The sequence below is a fragment of the Papio anubis genome, chromosome 17 (genome assembly GCF_008728515.1).
Source record: "Papio anubis isolate 15944 chromosome 17, Panubis1.0, whole genome shotgun sequence".
Taxonomy (NCBI): Eukaryota; Metazoa; Chordata; class Mammalia; order Primates; family Cercopithecidae; genus Papio; species Papio anubis.
In genome coordinates this window covers 56220323-56240100 of record NC_044992.1, presented here as the reverse complement: position 1 = coordinate 56240100, position 19778 = coordinate 56220323, and the positions used below count along the sequence as shown (strand labels likewise).

The following is a 19778-nucleotide window of genomic DNA, read 5'->3' as shown; positions in this document are numbered from 1 at the left end:
ACACTAGACCACGTAGGTTAACATGGGGGAGAAAGTTATTACCGGTACAGCTTGACCTGGTCCTGGGAAGCCTCTGGGAATCTTGACATTTTGGGATGTTTCTGATGATGCCTTTGTTGTTCTTTTGCACAGATCCAGTCCTGCAGGTCCCAACGCATGTGGAAGAGTAAGTTTTCCAATTTGCTCAGTACTTCCCTTAAATTCAGTCTTCATTCAATCAGTGTTTATGAGGCCAATTGCTGGGAGTGCATATATGTGTAAGTTTGAGGAATAGCAGTGAGTGACATATAAAGTCTTACAGGTGCTATGATGAAAGCCTGTATTGAGGAGGAGGTCGTCAGTTTCCTGGGGGAGAAGGGTAGTGGTTTTAAAAAGGCTTATTTGAGATGAAACTCAAGTTGAGCTTTGAGCTTAAACTTCCAAAGTCCTCAGGGGGACTGGACCTCTTCCTCTTTGCTGTGTCATATCATGGAGAAAAAAGGTGAATGTGACCTGCTACTGCAGAGCGTGTGTTGGAGTAAAAGCTGGATAGCGCCTGTAAGAGCCTTAAATGATGGCGCAACCTAAGTAAAGGAACAATTCAGCCAAGAGTTTCTGAGGGACTGTAGTTACAGTTCAGTCTTTAGCAGATTAACTTGACAAAAGACCACTTCACATCTGCTTCGAGGGAAGCTACTGACGGAGAGACCTTGATCTGTCCCCTTGGCGGGTTCTCTCTGATGTCAAGCCATTAGTGTCTGCTTTTATTGCCTCCAGTTAAACAAAAAATATCTCTTGAAAACTAAAAGCAGATTTGTTCTACCTGTTTATGTACCATGCTATGCTATTAAATATTAATGGCTGAAGTTCTATATACAATTGATGTAGAAATTGAAAAGTGGACTTGCTGGGTCCTTTTCACATATTTTGCCTTCATCCAGAGTGCTTTGACCAAATGATGATTTGTCTTCTGTGGTTTTGTATGATTTCTCCTTTCAGGCCGCTTTTCTCCAGTCGAGGATAGTGTTTACCACCATAGGGGTATTTTATTTATCTGTGGTTGAATTGAGAGAGAATAGTGGATGGAATTGTCTTATATACTCACTTATACACCCACACACAACCACCCCCCACTCTCTATTACTCCATCATGGGTTCGCGTGGCTTTGATATGTTGTTCCATGCCCTGGACTGTAATTTATCTTTGATATTTATTATTTAATCTCTAGGCCTGCCTTTCTCCCAGATCCTAATGATGGCAGCCTGTATACGCTTGGAAGCAAGAATAATGAAGGCCTGACGGTGAGTATATTTAGCTTCTTTTTGTACTCCAGGGGTTCTAGACCAGCAGTCCTTAAGTGTGTCTGCACAGTGTCTTACTGTGTCTCCCGCCCAGAGCTTTTAAAAACAACCCCTGGGGATTCTGATTCAGGTGATCTAGAGGGGAGCCTGGGCATCAGTCTTTTCAGAGAGCTTCCTAAATGAGCTTTTAAATGTGGTGCCAGAGTTCAGAAACACGGATGCAGACCAGCAGGTTCTCATGGCCCAGCCCATACACTGGAGGATATAGTGTTAGGAACAGGGTTTGCTCTAACTGGTGACCCTCACCTTAGGAGGGAGGGATATAGGGAAATGCTGTCTCCACCTGCCCCACCTTCCAATTGCTCCTTAGGGGAGTCATGTGTTATTCCATCCTCATCTCCATTTGAGAATCTAAACCAGTGGTTTTCAGCCTTAGTTATACATTGTAATAACCTGGAATTCGAAAAAACAGCATTGGGACCTAGAACATAGAGCCCAATCCTAGAAGGTCCTGATTTAATTGATCTAAGTCATCAGGACTTTTTTTTTTTTTTTTTTTTTTTGAGACAGTCTCTCACTCTGTCGCCCAGGGTGGAGTGCAGTGGCACGATCTGGGCTCACTGGAAGCGCCGCCTCCCGGATTCACACCATTCTCCTGCCTCAGCCTCCCGAGTAGCTGGGACTACAGGCACCCGCCATCACACCCGGCTAATTTTTGTATTTTTAGTAGAGACAGGGTTTCACTGTGTTAGCCAGGATGGTCTCGATCTCCTGACCTCGTGATCCGCCCACCTCGGCCTCCCAAAGTGCTGGGATTACAGGCGTGAGCCACCACCACCCAGCTTACAGTGTTTTTGCAATAAATGGTGTAGGTCAATTGGGATATCCATATAGGAATGAAAGTCTTGACTCCTACCCCCCACAACACATATAAAATCAGTTCCAGATAGATCACACATCTAAATGTGAAATGCAAAATAATAAAGCTTTAAGAAAAAAAGTAATGGAACCATCTTCATGATCTCAGAGTGAGTAGAGATTTCTTAAATAGGATATTAAAGAACACTATAAATTTAGCAAAAAAATCAATATATTGACTATATTAAAATTAAGAACTTTTCCTTCTTAAGGGGTCACAAAGTATTTGTAGTATGCACATCCAACAAAAGTTCATATTCAGAATACATGAAGAAATCCTATGGTACATTAAAAAAGACAGCCCAGTGGAAGAATGACAGAAGAGAATATCCAAATGGTCATAAACATATGAAAAGATGTTCCATTTTATTAGTCATTAGTAAATGCAAATTAAAGTCACAGTGCCATACTGATACTCACCAGAATGGCCAAAACAAGGGAAGTAGAAAAAGAAAATGTGGTGATGATATGGAGCAACCAGGACTCTCACCTACTGCTGGTGGAAGTGCAGTGTGGCACAAGTGGTTTGGCAAACTGTTTGGCAGTAAGTCCTAAAGTCCTTAGGACCCAGAAATGCCTTCCTAGGTTACAGACCCAATAGAAATGCACGTTTGTGGTTGGGCGCGGTGGCTCACACCTGTAATCCCAGCATTTTGGGAGGCCAAGGCGGGCGGATCACGTGGCCAGGGATTGAGACCACGGTGAAACCCCGTCTCTACTAAAAATACAAAAAATTAGCCGGACGAGGTGGCAGACGCCTGTAGTCCCAGCTACTCGGAAGGCTGAGGCAGGAGAATGGCGTGAACCCAGGAGGTGGAGCTTGCAGTGAGTTGAGATCGTGCCACTGCCCTCCAGCCTGGGCAACAGAGCGAGACTCTGTCTCAAAAAACAAAAGAGAAATGCACGTTTGTTCACCAATGGACACGTGCCCAAATGTACAGCAGCACCATTTATAATAAGCAGAGTGGCCAAATAACATCCACGGTGGAGTGGAAAAATCAACTCTAGAAGAGGCATGCCCAGTGATGAGGACCAACAACAGTCTGACAACACACACCACAGATGACTCGCAAGCGCCATGTTGAACAAAACAAGACAGACCAAAAAGGCCACACACTGCCGTTCACTTATATAAAGCCAAAAACAGGAAAAACGAGTCTCTGCTGTTTTGAAGTTAGGATAATAGTTACCCTGGAGAGTTATGGCTAGGAAGGGGGGCAAGAGGGTGGGGGGGGCTTCTGTTTCTTCACCTGGATGCTGGTTCTGTGGGTATGTTCACTTTGTGAACATTGACTGAGCTGTGTGATGATGAGTGCTTTTCTGTTTGCATAATATGCATCAGTAGGAAGTTTTGAAAGCTTCCAATTAATTCTCATGTGCAACCGAGGATGAGAACCACTTGTCTAGGCTGTAAGTGGATTGTGGGCTTTAACTTGGGTATTTTAAAATTATTTTGTGAATGCCTGTGACCAAAACAGAGGGGAGGAGGGCAAGCTTGTGTAGAGCTGGGTGTATTTCACCTTCAACACTGCTCTCCATCGGTTTCTCTCCACAGCTCTGTAGTCCTCATTTCTTAAGCAATTTGTTTTCCAGAAACTGGGCTGAGTGAGTTGTATAAGTTATCTCATTTGAATCTCTCAGCAGCCCTGTGGGTGATATCCCCATTTTAGAGGTGTGGAAACTGAGCCTGGAGAAGTGAAGGAATATGTCCAGGGCCGAGTCTTCTCGTGTTGGAGTTGGTTCTTAAAGAGGATGCCCTTCATCGCTCCCTTGTGCTCCTTCCTGGGTTGTGGTTTAGCAGCTCCACAAACAGTGTTTCCCAAGCTTGGGCCTTGAAGCAGAGACCACAGGACTCCAGGAGACTGGACGATCTGCAGTGCCTTTCTGATTCTCAGAAACATGTGGCAAAACCCAGTCATTGCAGCCTCTCTGAAGCATTTTTCCTCCTCTGAGGCTTGGTTTGAATGTTGGGATGATGGGAAAATCCAAGTTATTTAGTATGCAAAGCTCTGCTTATTAAAGCTAGAGAGAAATCTTTTCTTTCTTGGAGAAAAAGGTGACCATGCAGTAGAGGCATTTCTATAAAAGCAGGTATCTATAGAACAATTTCAGGAACACAGAATGTTCTAAAAATAAAGTATACTGAAACGAGCACTAACCAAAAGAGCTCGTCAGATGACAGCTGTAGACTCAGAAGAATCAGTTTTATGATGAAATGCAGTTGAAACATTTGGATTCCTTCGAGTTTCTTTTCCTGGCACCTATCTTAACTTCCTCTTTAAAACCAAAAGTCTCCATTTTTCTTGTTTTTCAATAGTGAATTTTTTACTGAAGAAAACATCAGAACTCTTTTCCACCTCAGACTCTTGTGTTGCCCCTGTAATGGCAACTTCTCCTTTCCCTCGAAGCTTGAGCTTGGCACCAAGGTTGCATCCCTTCAGCATCAATGTCGTGGCTCCCTCCCCTGGGGGCTCTACAAAGGACTGTCATTCTACTCAGTCTAGCCAGCTGTAGCTCTGTATTCCAAGCCAGGACAATTCTTTCTCCCACTCTTAGAATTTCAAAGAATATATAACTTTCCATATTTGTGTAAATATTTTCAGAAAAGGTTTGTGTCACCCCTGGGAAGCACCCTGGACAGGAGACCTTGAGGGGCATCGGCACATGGTGTCAAGTGAAGGAGTGGATGTTTATGGAGCTCAGGGACCTAGGAGCTTGTCAAAATAGATGTGGAAAATTAGCTGGGTGTAGTGGCAACATGCCTGTAATCCCAGCTACTTGGGAGGCTGAGGTGGGAGAATCACTTGAACTCAGGAGGCAGAGGTTGCTGTGAGCCAAGATGGCACCACTGCACTCCAGCCTGGTCAACAGAGTGAGACCCTGTCTCAAAAAAATAAAAATGAAAACAAAGTAGATGTGGAAGCATAGGGTGCCCCCTTCTCCTTGGTATTCAGTTAGGAAAACTCCCATCTGCAAAGTGCTTCTCTCTTTTTAGCAGAATTAGGTAATAGAAACAGACTGCCTGGTAAAATTATAATAATTGCACAAGACTTGGTTAACTTTTTTCCCTTTTTTTTTTTTTTTTGAAGAAACTTCCTTTTACCATCCCAGAATTGGTGCAGGCATCCCCGTGCCGAAGTTCAGATGGAATCCTCTACATGGGTAAGAGTTCCTGTCTCCAACCCTGAAACTTGTGTCTCTTTGATGTAAGTCCCAGAATCTGGGAAAGTGGCATGTGGAGAGAGAGGGCGCAGGCACCGCCTTGCCAACCCTTTCTTTCCTGGGTTGTGCTTCAGGTGCTGTTCTCCCCAGGATCAGCTGACCAATTAAGAAAAGGTTCCCCCAACTTGGGAGAAGAATTGACATCATTAATATGGTTACTCATTTAACAAGCTTTTAGTTGCTGTGTTGACTTAGTCCTGAGATTCCAAGATTGCAACATACCCAGTGGCAAATGGATGAAATTTAAAGTGAATACAATCGTCTAAGCCAAGAAAGGAAAGCCAGGCTCTGCCTGTTAATTATAGGGCTTTCTTAGTATTTCCTGCTATCGGAATATTTGATAAAACAGCACTTAATAGCTTGCCTAGATAAACTGCCTTCATACCTATGGGGTCACAGCTTTCAAAGCATCAGATCACCTGCTTTTCTTTTACCGTGTTGCTGCCAAAATGTCAATAAAAAAGCATTTGCAACACAAAGGAGAGCTGTATTTATCTTGAAATCATAGTAGTAATAATAGCCCGTATTTATACAGCAGCTTTCTTTTTGAGGAACTGAAAGTGCTTATTGCCTATTCATGCCTCCAGAAGCTTTATGTGTATTTCTGGGTCTCAAGTGCAGGCCAGACTTTTAAGGTTTTGCTCAGGACACTGGGACGCTTGCTTCCTTCCACACCTTCAGAATGAGGGACTCCCAGCCTAGGAATATGGAGGAAACAATCAGCACAGATTTTTCTCTCTGTGGGCCATGCCCTGGGAACATCTGACAATCTTCTGACCATCCATGTCACTGTGTCCTATCTGGTCTTTCAGCTTTTGCCAGCGATTCACTTATAGTCTGCTTAGGGTATTGTCTTCTCATCATCTTTGTGCTGTGCCCTCTTAAGCGAGTTCATTAAACATATTTAAGAGCATGGTAGTTGCCCAGTCTATCCATTAAAGTAATAGCTGAGTTATGTAAACTCTAGTGGTCCTTGAAGTAACCAGTTATGTCATGCCAGATGGAAAAGGTTCGTGGTCTTAGCTCTGTTCCCCTCTACCTTCAGATCACATTCATACTATGATTTTGTCATTGAGAACAGAGTTGTGATCCACGGGTAAGTTGCACACATGTGGAGCAGGCATGTATGCAACATCTGTTAGAACTTTAGAAGTATAGCTTTAGCAAATTCTAGGCCGGGCACAGTGGCTTACAACTGTAATCCCAGTACTTTGAGAGGCTGAGGCAGGAGGTTTGCTTGAGGCCAGGAGTTTGAAACCAGCCTGGTCAACATAGTGAGACCCTGTCTTTACAGAAGAAACATTTTTTTAAAATTAGCCAGGTATAGCCCAGGAGCCTGGTGGCTCACACCTGTCATCCCAGCACTTTGGGAGGCTGAAGTGGGCAGATCACAAGGTCAGGAGATCGAGACCATCCTGGCCAACATGGTGAGACCCAGTCTCTACTAAAAATACAAAAACTAAGCCTCATGTGGTGGCGGGCGCATGTAGTCCCAGCTACTTGGGAGACTGAGGCAGAAGAATCGCTTGAACCCTGGAGGCAGAGTTACAGTGAGCCAAGATCGTGCCACTGCACTCCAACCTGGGTGACAGAGCAAGACTCCATCTCAAAAAAATAAAAAATAAATAAAAATTAGCCAGGTGGCCGGGCGTGGTGGCTCACACCTGTAATCCCAGCCCGAGTCAGGAGAATCATGAAGTCAGGAGATCGAAACCATCCTGGCTAACACGTTGAAACCCTGTCTCTACTAAAAATACAGAAAATTAGCTGGGTGTGGTAGCACGTGCCTGTAGTCCCAGCTACTTGAGAGGTTGAGGCAGGAGAATCATTTGAACCTGGGAGACAGAGGTTGCAGTGAGCCGAGATCGCGCCACTGCACTCCAGCCTGGGCGACAGAGTGAGACTCCATCTCAGAAAAAAAAAAAAAAGAGCCAGGCATAGTGGCACATGCCTGTAGTCTCAACTATGAGGAGGCTGAGGCAAAAGGATCACTTGAGTCCAGGAGTTCGAGGCTGCAGTGAGCCATGACCACACCTCTGTACCCTGTACTTGGGTGACAGAGCAAGATCCTGGTCTCAAAAAAAAAAAAAAAAATTCAAAGCCTCTGTGACCTTCCTCAGCATCTCAATATTCTGCTTCTAAGAGTCTCCAAAATAGGAGACTTTTCCAATAAGTTAGGAAGATACGAATGACCACCAGAGATCATGCTTTACAAAACAGAAATATACACATCACAGTGACTGTGTTGACCTTCACATTGGAGGCCGGTGCTACTGACTCTCCATTGCTAGGATGCTGTTGGGTGTATACCATTGATACATATGCTTTGGATTTTCTTAATAGTGTTGTTTACCGTGCTGTCTGCCTGTCATAATCAGCTGACCAAGATTAGGGGTATGGTCCGAGGCCAGGGAATAACTTACTGGCTGGGACCAGGGGCCGAGACAACTTTGACCTCCTTAGCATCAGATTGCAACCAACTCCACTGACCAGTCCCAGGTACTAGTTAATTATAGTCATAAACAGTAACTGTAGATCCTTCTCAGTGGGGGCTAGTTAGTAGGGATGTTGAGAAATGTGAATGATGGTTATTAGGGAGATAAACCCCTGGGCACATTTCTGTATTTCTGTAGATCCCAGTCCATGGGAAAAGGGTTACCCTTCACAGGCAAGACTTTTCATATTTAAAGCCACTCATCAAAGCAATAAAATCTAACTTGAAAGTTTGGGGAACTTTTTGAAACTATAATTATGTTATTAGGTTTGGAGGAATTTGTATACCATGATTAGGTTATTAAATTATTATAAGACCTATGGGCCTAGAAGTTTTATTGTCTCTGCATTACCATTTACATCATCACCTTAGAAATGACATCCTAAGAATTTCAGGTCTATGTCTCTCAATACAGAGCATCTTGGCTGCTAGTTTGGCAGTAATACTTTTTTCCATATGGTGTAAACGATGATGTGTTTTTGTGTCCTTTCAGGTAAAAAGCAGGACATCTGGTATGTTATTGACCTCCTGACTGGGGAGAAGCAGCAGACCTTGTCATCAGCCTTTGCAGATAGTCTCTGCCCATCAACCTCTCTTCTGTATCTTGGGCGAACAGGTAAGAAATGAACCTTTGTCTTCTACAACCTGCCTGTTTCCAGAAGGGATCAGAAGAAGCTCCCCAGCCTCTTTCCCTAGAAGGTGGCCAGAGCTTCCTTTTTCCAAACACAGGTCTGATCATGTCATTTTCCTTTATAAGACCCTTCAGTGTCCCCCACTGCTCAAGGGATACAGTCCAAACTGCACCACTGCCCAGAACAACCCCTGTGATGTGACTGCCACCTCTCTCGCCTCATTTCACTCATTTCAAAGTTTCCTAGCCGGGCGCGGTGGCTCACGCCTGTGATCCCAGTATTTTGGGAGGCTGAGGCAGGTGGATCACCTGAGGTCAAGAGTTCGAGACCAGCCTGGCCAACATGGCAAAATGCTGTCTCTACTAAAAAAAATACAAAATTAGCCGGGTGTGGTGGCGGGTGCCTGTAATCCCAGCTACTCAGGAGGCTGAGGCAGGAGAATCACCTGAACCTGGGAGGCGGAGGTTGCAGTGAGCCAAGATCAAGCCACTGCACTCCAGTCTGGGCAACAAGAGTAAGACTCCGTCCCCCCACCCCCCCCCAAAAAAAAGTTTCCCAATTAGGATGAACTGCCTGCAGCTCCCAGAATGGCAGTGCCATTTTTAAAGGCTTGTAGTGGTGTGGCCCTCTCCACCAGGTATGCCTGTTTTTGCCTATCTGGCAAATATCCTCTTTTCTTGCACAACTCTGCTCAAAAGTCACCTTCTCTGTGAAGCCTCTTCTCCAGCCTCTCGGCCTCCACCCTGCTCAGGAACACCTGGCTGTCCCGTTCTAGGGGCACACGTAGCAGTTAACAAGCCTGTTGTGACAGCCATCTCACCCCTTGTCATTGTCCCTTTACAGGCATGGCTTGCACCCTCTTTACCGTACCATTTTCTGTTTCCTCCTTTTTCAGCCTCTTTCTTCTTAACTCTTGGCACTGCATATTTATAAATTCTATGTGCCTACTTCCTGCCTCCCTCACTAGAATATCAGTTCCCTGAGGGTACGACTTTGTTTTGCTCACCTGCTGTCTCTCTACACCAGGCATATTGCCTGATGTGTAACAGGGGCTCAATGTTTGAGTGTATGAATGGGTGAGCCCCATTACTGCAGAGACCTGCCTTACTCATTATCATATGTGCAGCACCTCACACATGTCAGGGATGCCATGAAACTTGTTGAACGATACTTAAAGCTAAAAGGAGAAACAAAAAACATTTAGAAGGAAAAAATTATACCAAAAACCTAGGATGAATTCATTACAATTGAGCACTACATTTAGGTCTAAACTTTCAGACAGCCAAGGATTTGAAAAAAAGAGAACCTTCCTGAAAGTGTTGGGGGAAGCACTGCATTTCTAAAACTCAGTGAGACTAATCTTGGACCCTGCAGAAGCTGGCTGGGCTCTCCTGGGAATGGGTGGAAGGTCTTAGACTGTAAAAATCAGGTATTCCAGCTTCTAACTGTAGTGACTGCTTAGGATTTATGTGTTTACCTTTTCCATCAAGTAAATTCTTACAGTGGCCCCAGCTTCATCCAGATATAAAACTTGTGTCATTCTCAGGTGAAACTGTGGTGTTCAAAGGAGCTGGGATATGCATGAGGTGGAATGTGTGTGCATAGGTGTGTAAATCCATTGCCTCCATTGTCTATTGCTGCATGGCAAACCACCCCAACTTAGTGCCTTAAAACAAGCATTTTATTGTTAATGATTCTGTAGGGAATTCAGGAAGGACTCAGCAAGGACCCATCATCTTTACTCCACATGCTTGGTTGGCCTCACTCATGTATCTGAGATTTCGGTTCACTTCCATGTGACCTTTCTCCATATAGATAGCCTGGACTCTTGACATGGCAGCCGGGCTCCCTCTTGAGTAAAAATGGGTATTACAGTGCCTCCTAAGGTCTGGGCTCAAAAGTTCTAGAACCTTCCTTCCACTGCAGTCTGTTCGTTAAAGCAAGTCTCAAGGCCAACTGAGAATCAAGGGTAGAGATACAGACTCGGCCTCTTGATGGCAAGAGTAACATGCATATTACAGGAATGGGAAGAATTGGTGGTAGTGACCTTTAGAGATGTTCTACCGCAGTCCTCCCTCAGGCTGTAGTAGTTTACAACCCTCCCACTCCCTCCAAAGACCCCCAAAATCCAATCCCAGCATCAGTCCCAAAATCTCATGTCTCGTGATCTGCATCAGGTCTGGAGGTGGATGATGTTCTTCAGGTGTAGCTCCTCTTGATTGGAGACCTGTGAATTAAAGAGACAGGGTCTTTCTCCCCTTCCCATCCCCCACCCAACATACAGTGGTGAGATGGAGACAAGATAGCTGCAATAAACATGTTCACTCAAAAAAGGGCAGGAAAGAGAAACACATATCACACATTGGACCTTAGTAATTCTGAAATCTAGCCAGGCGCATGTTTTCAGGTTCCCCTCCTCCAGGGGTAGGGAATATTCCTTCATTAGGGCCCAGTTTTGCCCTCTGGGATTAGTTCCCTAATATAGTGCTCTCAGTGGCTCTTGGTTCTGCCCTCTGAGAAGTCCTTTCTTTTCCGTAACAAATGGCCAGTTTTGTATCTTTCTCAGTCTGTTCCTTGTCCATTGAAATGGGATCTAGAAACCCTTTTTTTCAATTTGACTGTCTCTGATCCTTTTAGTTTATGCTAATACCACTCCTTTAAAAACTATGTGAGCTTCCCATGTGTCAAATTATAGTCTATTCCATTAGATAAAAACCATACCCACAAGTCTCTAGACTTTGGAATGTGAGTTTAGAACTCCTTTGATGCAGAGGGTGTATGAGGAGCCACCTTAAACTCTTTTGGAAGTCTCAAAGAAGGATCTTACAGCTTAACCTTTGATTTTATTGATCTTTACCCTGAACCCATTTTTTGTTGCTGGCAGTACCCTGGATTTGATCTTTTCCCTAAAGTTATTTTTTATAATGAGAATCTTTTCCAGCAGTATTCAGTCCTGGACCCTTTATATTTCCTCTGTATTCTGCTGAATAATTTCTTCCTCAGCTCATTTGTCTCACAGTATATCATAGACAACTAAGAGAAACCAACATTCTCTGCTTTCTGTCTGGAAATCTCCTTAGTTGGATCCCTGAGTTGATTAGATATTTTTTCTGTCTTCCAAGTTACTGCAAGTAATAGTCATACTCATCATGGCACCCTCCACAAGCTGGGTCACCCCTTTTCCACTTTGAATAGCAGTGCCCCCTCTGCACTAGCAAGTCTCCACCAACCTTTTTGTCAGCCTCCCAGCCTCCACCTACCAGCTGGTCCCAAAGTCAATGCAACATGCTTTAGGTGTTTGTTATGGTGCCATCCTGCTTCAAGGTGCCAGTTTTTAACTATCAGCAATCCATTGCTATGTAATAAGGCTCCCCAAACCTTAATGGCTAACAATAACAACCATTCTATTGCTCACGATTCTGTGAGCCATGAGTCCAAGGGCATAGCAGGGGTGGCTCGTCTCTGCTTCCACATGCTGTCGGCCAGGCTCACTCGTGTGTCTGGGACTTCAGTTCTCCTCACATTGCCTTTCTGTATCAAAATGGATAGTCTGGACTTTTTGGCCTACAGTTTAGGGAGGAATTGTTTGTAATTAGATAAGGACCATACCTCAGTATGTACTGTGGCCCCTCTGTGGTAATGGGCTGGCTGGTCTGTGTTCTTTAGAATACACCATCACCATGTACGACACCAAAACGCGAGAGCTCCGGTGGAATGCCACCTACTTTGACTACGCAGCCTCGCTGCCCGAGGACGACATGGACTACAGTAAGTGCTCTCTGCTGGATTTCACAAGCTTGAGCCAGTACTTTTGACCTATGTGGAAACAGTTGCTCCAGAAAGTAGGATTTTCTTTTAAGATACTGTTTGTCACCAGGTTCTTTCTTTCCATGGACTTTTCATGGGCTTATCGTAAATACTTCCCACAGTCAATGTGCAGGGACCTTGGTGAAGTCTGAAGGCAAACCGAAGTAAAATGGTGACAAGCTTAGCCAGAGAGGAAGGAGGACACCCCTTGTTGAGTCTTTCTATGTCACAGAAGGAATTTACTGCAAGCCCATGGAAAGTAGAAGTAAAATCAGCATAGGATATTAGCAACCCTGTCAAGAAGGCCTCTCTGCAAATGTGACTCATCCCTAGTTATTTCTGCAGTTAACATTCACCTCGCTCAAATGAAAACTAAAAACCAATTCTGTCACCTTAACATTGGTGTCAAAGTTGGACTCTGCCTTTCCTGGTCAAGGACCTAGAATATTTTCGTTTTTCTCTGAGGACTCCTTTGTGAATCTCATGGGACAGTGTCAGTGGTTCAGGTATGTCTTTCAGGGTGTTTTTTTGTTTTTGGGGGGGTTTTCTTGAGGCAAGGTCTCCCTCTGTTGCCCAGGATGTGTGCAGGGGTGCAGTCATGGCTCACTGTAGCCTCAAACTCCTAGGCTCAAGCGATCTTCCCACCTCAGCCTCCTAAGTAGCTGGGACCACAGGCACGCACCACCACTCCCCTACCTCCGCTGGCTATTTTTTTTTTTTTTTTTTTTTTTTTTGTAGAGATGTGGGTCTAACTATGTTGCCCAGGCTTGTCTTGAACTCCTGGGCTCAAGTGATCTTCCCACCTCAGCCTCCCAAAGTCTTGGGCTTACAGACATGAGCCACCACAGCTGTCCCTGACTTTCAGTTTGATCGATGGGTTTCAAGTGACTGCTATGAAATGCCAGATTAATAGGCATCTCCATTGGCTCCTTTCTCCTCAATGTTTACTGTCACTTATTGAATAGAATGGTAAAGCACATCACCAAATAAATTGCCTTTGGGAGAGTGATCCTATCCTGTGTTTGTAAGCCAGCCAGCTCCCAGTGTCTTGATATTATAGAGACTAAGTGAGTTCATTGGAAACAAGTGAAATTGCTCAGAGGAGATCTGAGAATATTCCAGAAGTCTTGTTTCCTCTAACTGAGTGACTACAGCCTGCCACAAGAGTAGAGGATGTGGTTTCAAGATGGGGTGAGACTCAGCATGCTTTGTTTATTTGATCTGTACAGAGATGTCCCACTTTGTGTCCAATGGTGATGGGCTGGTGGTGACCGTGGACAGTGAATCTGGGGATGTCCTGTGGATCCAAAACTACGCCTCCCCTGTGGTGGCCTTTTATGTCTGGCAGCGGGAGGGTCTGAGGAAGGTGATGCACATCAATGTCGCCGTGGAGACCCTGCGCTATCTGACCTTCATGTCTGGGGAGGTGGGGCGCATCACCAAGTGGAAGTACCCGTTCCCCAAGGAGACAGAGGCCAAGAGCAAGCTGACGTGAGTTGGGAGCTCGGGGAAGGAGAGGGCGGCCGTGGCCTTTGTGTTCTGGTGCTGTTGCAATGTAGCAGGCCCTGCATGGGAGGCCAAAGACAGGACAGTCTCTGAAGCCATGAGGAATATCCAGAGCCACGTCTGCTTCGTTCGGAAACCTCAGAATAGAAGAACTGAGGGGCACCCATTAAAGCTTCAGAATTCTTAAATATTACATAAAAATCATGAGTGGGAGGTGCCGGGCACCATGGCATACACCTGTAATTCCAGCTACTTGGGAGGCTGAGGTGGGAGGATTGTTTGAGCACAGGAGTTTGAGGCCTACCTGGGCAACGGGGCAAGACCCTCCCCCTGCCGCCACACACACACAAATACAGGTGGGGATAGGAAAGAGACTGCCAGTGTAAGTATACTTTGGATCTATCTTAGGTGGTAGGGATGCAAGAGATTTTTTTTTTTAACTTTCTATATTTTCTAAATTTTTAGGTTATATTCATTTTAAAAATCAGAAAAAAATAGTTAACAGTGTGTGTCCAAGACTCAGCAGGCTTCTGTTCTCCATCCCCCTGTTATTAGCCTATCACTGAGTCACTTAAACTCACCTCAGAAAAGCCTCAGTTTCTTCATAGAGTTGTGTGGAAGATCAAATACGATAATGTGCCAGAGAGTATTTAGATTGTAAAACACCATTCAAATGTAAGATATTCGTTGAGAGAGGTTTAGATAATGTAGTGGATGACCGATCAGGTGGGCTCTTGACGGTAAGCAGAAGGGCCAGGGGGTGTAGCTCTCCTCATTTTCCATCTCCCTGATGTCCCACATGGGGACAGACTATACAGCTGAGGAACCAGAAGTCTCACCGAGTCTGGAATTTCTTATGCATCCCTTTTGCTCTCAGCATCCAGAGTAGAGCACCATTTCTCAGGAGTTCTGTAGGACCTCCAGGATCCTTAGAAAGCACGGGGCAGAATGGGGGTAGTTTTGGTGGTCGCTGGAGTGAAAGTGTGTTGTACAGGGTCGTCTGAGGGGCCTCGGTGGTGGTGGTGAGTATTCAGTCTCCTGGATGGCCATTGGACGTAGTCCTTTCTGCAGGCATCATGGGCATCGTCTAGTCCAGCCCTGCAATTTTGCTGAGGCTTGCCATTAAGTGGCTTGTCCATGTTTCTGCAGTGAGTGACAGCTGGGACTAAAGTCCTGTGGCCCTGTTCCCAGGGCAGTGCCCCACCTTCACACCCCTACTGCTTTCCTCCATGTCTGGGGGGTTAATGTGGTCATCCCTGTGGGTGGTATTTGGGGTTATGATTCCTCCTTTCTGTGGGATCTGGAAATTAAATGACTCTGGAATGCATGTATCTGTTTTTCTCCTAGGCCCACTCTGTATGTTGGGAAATACTCTACCAGCCTCTATGCCTCTCCCTCAATGGTACACGAGGGAGTTGCTGTCGTGGTAAGTCCACTATGGAGGGCTCACAGCTGCCTAACTGCTGCTGTTCCATTTTAGCAAAGAATGACTTTGCTATGCACAAGCATACTGCGGGTTAAGAATGCAAAATACAAATCTTAAATTCTCAAAAACAGTTTCCGCACATGCCACATTCTACTTTGAAAGAAAGATACATGACAGAAACAGCTTCTTAAAGCTGAGGAATCCCTGATTATTTCCTTTTGCTTTTGTGGTCAAATCTAAACTCCCCAGGCTGGTGTTCATGGCTCTCCTTAATCCAGCCCCACGATGCCATTCTGCCAACCTGTTAGTTTCTCTGTGTGAGTTACATGACCCAAGCAAGTGCACTTTCTCCCTGACTTCTACAAGCTTCCTGTTCATCTTTCCCCAGGGCATTTGTTCAGGCTGCTCCTCACCTCACGTTTCAAGTGCCCTTTCTTCTTCCTTTTCCCTACTCAAACCCTTTGCCTGCTGTTGCAATCTCTCCAAGCCTCCTTGGGCCTCACCAGCGTGCCTCGAACATTCTGTCTCTGAAAGTGCGAGGCATCATAATCCTAGCTGTTTGTCTTGATCCCTACAATGCTTGGACTGTGTGGTTGGCTCTCTTGTCTTCCCAGTGAGTTGGGCGACTGCTCCTGTGAGCAGACAGCGCCTGCCTCTGTCGTAGTTCCAGCAGCACCTGAGCCAGCACCGGGTGTGTGGGTGGACTTTATTCCACCCCGTTGGTTGCATCAGTTGTGACTAACAGATATCCATTCGTTCTCCTTCACTTATGTCTGCTTCTTGTAACAGCGTCTTGGAGTTCTACACACACACTTCTTGTTCCCTAGTACCCAGACATAAGAATCTGAAAAGTCATCCATAAAGACATCAGTGCAGCTTGTCACATCCTGAGAGAGGAGCTTCTTTGCCCAGAGTTGGGCCTTTGTGTCCTTGTCCTTTGGGCTCTGTCCTGGACTGGCCCTGCACTAGAAATCGCTCACCTTTCAGGACAGTGGCTGGGATGGTGTGCCACGGGACGTGCTCTCCCTTCAGGGCTCCTGACCCTCACTGCACCCTCTCCACAGCCCCGCGGCAGCACACTTCCTTTGCTGGAAGGGCCCCAGACTGATGGCGTCACCATTGGGGACAAGGGGGAGTGTGTGATCACGCCCAGCACAGAGCTCAAGTTTGACCCCGGACTCAAAAGCAAGAACAAGCTCAACTACTTGAGGAATTACTGGCTTCTGATAGGTAAGAGCGGGTCTCCCACAGTAGCCAGAGGTGACAGCATGCTGCCTCCTGGTGGTCAACCACCGGCCCTGGTAGTTACACTGTACTCAGCTGGGAAGGCCTTGTGCTCAGAGCCTTTCCCGGCTGGCCCCTGAGACCTTGGGACATTTTTACCCCCAAGGAAAATCAACAAGTTAACTGTGTTTCTGAGTCAGTTTTTGAAAACTGTTTAATGTTCCAAAACTCAGGTACTAAATCATGTAAACCTTGTGTGATTATCCGACATTAAGCCCTTCAGAATGCATTTCCTCATTCCTCACAGCCACCCTGTGTGAGGTAGGTACCCTTGTCATTTCCATTTTATAGTTAAGAAAACTGAGACTGTTTCTATGGAAGAATTAACTTGGGGTCCGTGTGGGCATGAGGGTGAGGGGTTTGAGAGGCAAGGGCTGAAGACCCAGGAGGGATGAATTCCCAGGATGGGTTGAGAGCAGCAGAGTCGGGCTGGTCATGGTTCTAGGGCAGTATTGTCCCAGGTGTGTGGGAAGGTCCCTTTTTTCCTCTCTCTCTTGTTTTTGCTGCCATCAGTAATGGCCAGGGGTTGAACTAGAGGCCCTGTCCCAAGAGAGGTAAGAAGTTGACATGACACCCAAAGGCAGCAAGTGTGACAAACGAAGGCAGAGATGAGAAGAGCTGTGTTCCTGGCGAGTGTGCCAAGTCATTAGAGCAGGAGGGAGTTTTCTTGAAATGCGCCTGCCCTTCCTGTGCCCCACCCCCCACTGTTCTGCCACCTTCTAGCCCCAGTAGGGGCAGAGCAGGGCAGGAGGTCAGTCGGGTGCTGGAGCACCGAGAGGCCGATGCAGTTTCTTCTCTCTGTGCTCTTCCTCTCGTGCTTGCTGCTGACAGGTACTAGGGGAGAAAGAGGTCAGGGCTGGGGCTCTGGAAAAGAGATGTGGGGCAGCCAGGAGCATGTGGGGACCAGGAAACAGTAGAATCTGCCAGGCAGTGAGGTGTAGGTGGGGATGTGTGTAACCAGGTGTTACGGGGGGAACCAGATATCCTTGAGCCTTGATCCCTTTCTTTATAGATTGTCAAGGTCCATTTCTTTTTTTATCCTGATTCCTTGTAGCCATTTTTATTTTATTTTTACCAAATAACAGGTAAAGGAGATGACAAAATAATAATATGTTTTTACTAACAGAAGTAATTGGAGGAGCATGTATGAATAGGCCCATGGTGAGAAAAAAATAGCTAATGAGCAGAGGCCATTGCAATTACAAGGCTGCTCAGCATTACGGGCCAGTTAAGGGGCTCACAGACTGCCCACCAGTGATTAAGAAGATGTGTATATATGAGAATAAGGAAATGTGTATATATGAGAATACAGAAAATATGGGGGCAGAGAGTCTTCATGGTTAACTTGTAAAATGAGATCCCTTTAAAATGGAAAGGTTGTCCAAGTAAGAAAACTGCGAAAACAGCAAAGTATAAGGAATCTATTAAGTATAAGGATCCCACAATTCAAAAGCCTCTTTGGAGGAGCTCCAAAGCTCATCATCTTAAAATATGGCACTGAGACTATGGCAGTGTCTCCTGTTGACGAGGACCCTTCTGTGTCCAAATGTGTCCTTTCATTTTCTCTTTGTGGAAAACATTAAAGATATTCCAGGTTGTCATTAATCTTGAAAATACAAGGATCCAATTAGCTTGAGAGGCATGGTCTATGGTTTGCCCCAGAGCCATGGCCCTGACCTTGGGTGCTTTCGGCATCAGAGCTTAGTTAACTAGGCATATATAAGCCCGAGAGAGCCTGATTCAGTAGGTCTGGGGCAGGGCCTAGCTATATGCTTTTTGCTCTAGAGTCTGGACCTAAGAGATAATGATAGATGAATACGTCAAGAAGACCAGGTAGTATTTGTACAAAATGTTTAGCGGTCTCATGAGTAAAGTTGTACAGTGGTTGATCCAGCATGTGCAGTGTGATATTAGTGAAGGTCCAGCTCCGGGAGAAGCCTGTTTACAAGAAGGTTGACAGGAGGACTAGGGGGATTCAGGCTAATGCCTTCCATAGCAGTCTCTTGGCAGGTGTCCTACCAGACAGATAGGACTCTGAGCACTGAGTGGGTATTGTGGGAAGGGCAGAACACTGCTGCACAGCGTGGCATGTGGAAGAACACCTCACTTTTCTTAGACCATAGGTCTCTTGTTAGTGAGCCTCAGAGTTACCCGCACACACTCACATTCAGATTCCTGGGCCCTACCAGCAAGTCTGATTCAGAGGTCTGAGATGGGCAGACCACACATGGAGAAATCCTGCTCCCAAGCAAAGCATGTCTCAGAGCTCCTTGGTACACAAGAGAAAGTAGTGGTGGCTCAAAACAAAAGTAGGTTTCCCTTAAAGAACGATATTATGTTGTAGATAGAGAACTGACCTAAAGATGGGGAATCAAAGAGGAATTTTCCAGATCAAGAAATGTACATTGCTTAGACTAGTTCCTGTTTGTTGTCATCCTGGCATGTATGTCATGAAATCTTTGATAGGTTTAGGGGAACAATGGAAAGATCATAAGGTGAAAGAGATGTGAGTCAGAGTGAGATCTGCTCACAGCGAGAGAACAGAGAGGAAAGTCAGCCAGGCTGCCGGCAGCCTAATCTGAAAAAGTGACCTGGCTCTTTGGGGCAGTATGTAGACTCATTTTTAGAGATGAATGGATTATCAAGCCCTATCAAATCCCAGTTCCTTATTCTAGTCAGCTTTGTATCTCTTACAGTAATTGCACACAATAGATGCTCAATAAATGCGTAATGAATGCTCACTCAGTAGCCATGCAATAGTTGTGTAGTGAACAACGAATGAATGTGGAGCGAGCTATGGCCCCATCCATCTAGCAGGTGTGTCCTACTGCTCTCTTGCAAGTAATGTACCACTTTCCCGGATGGAAGCTCACATTTACATAATAGTAGGAGTAGAACTCCACCTGAGCAATTTAAATACCAAGATGGGAATTCAGCAGCCATAGAAGAGTGACGTTATAGGGGAAAGCATTGAAAGGAGAACTCCTTGAACTTTTAATGAAGCCTCATAATACTTCACCTGTGGATTGGACCCATGCAGCCCCATGAGCCTTGTGTCTGGTGCATCCCAAATGTCCTGATCCCTGTCATGACAAGGACACTTCTTTGCTCCTCACTAGGAGACACGGAATACTGTATTCTGCCATCAAGTAGTAAAGGTCCTGCTTTGATGGAATTTTCTGGTAACTGCCACTCATTTTCTCTAACT

The 19778-nt window shown here is 45.5% G+C and overlaps 1 protein-coding gene across 3 annotated transcripts in view; it reads left to right on the top strand.

Moving 5' to 3' along the window:
- ERN1 (endoplasmic reticulum to nucleus signaling 1) overlaps positions 1 to 19778 on the top strand; it is a 91935-nt gene that overhangs the window by 50901 nt on the left and 21256 nt on the right. For 2 of the 3 annotated variants that reach the window (XM_003913289.5, XM_021929321.2), the window contains exons 3-10: positions 133 to 166; positions 1209 to 1281; positions 5289 to 5361; positions 8409 to 8531; positions 12214 to 12315; positions 13584 to 13845; positions 15208 to 15286; positions 16351 to 16516. In XM_003913289.5, coding sequence (XP_003913338.1) covers positions 133 to 166; positions 1209 to 1281; positions 5289 to 5361; positions 8409 to 8531; positions 12214 to 12315; positions 13584 to 13845; positions 15208 to 15286; positions 16351 to 16516 — 912 coding nt within the window. The remainder of the gene's footprint in view (positions 1 to 132; positions 167 to 1208; positions 1282 to 5288; positions 5362 to 8408; positions 8532 to 12213; positions 12316 to 13583; positions 13846 to 15207; positions 15287 to 16350; positions 16517 to 19778) is intronic. The other variant, XM_017950873.3, reaches the window with a different exon arrangement.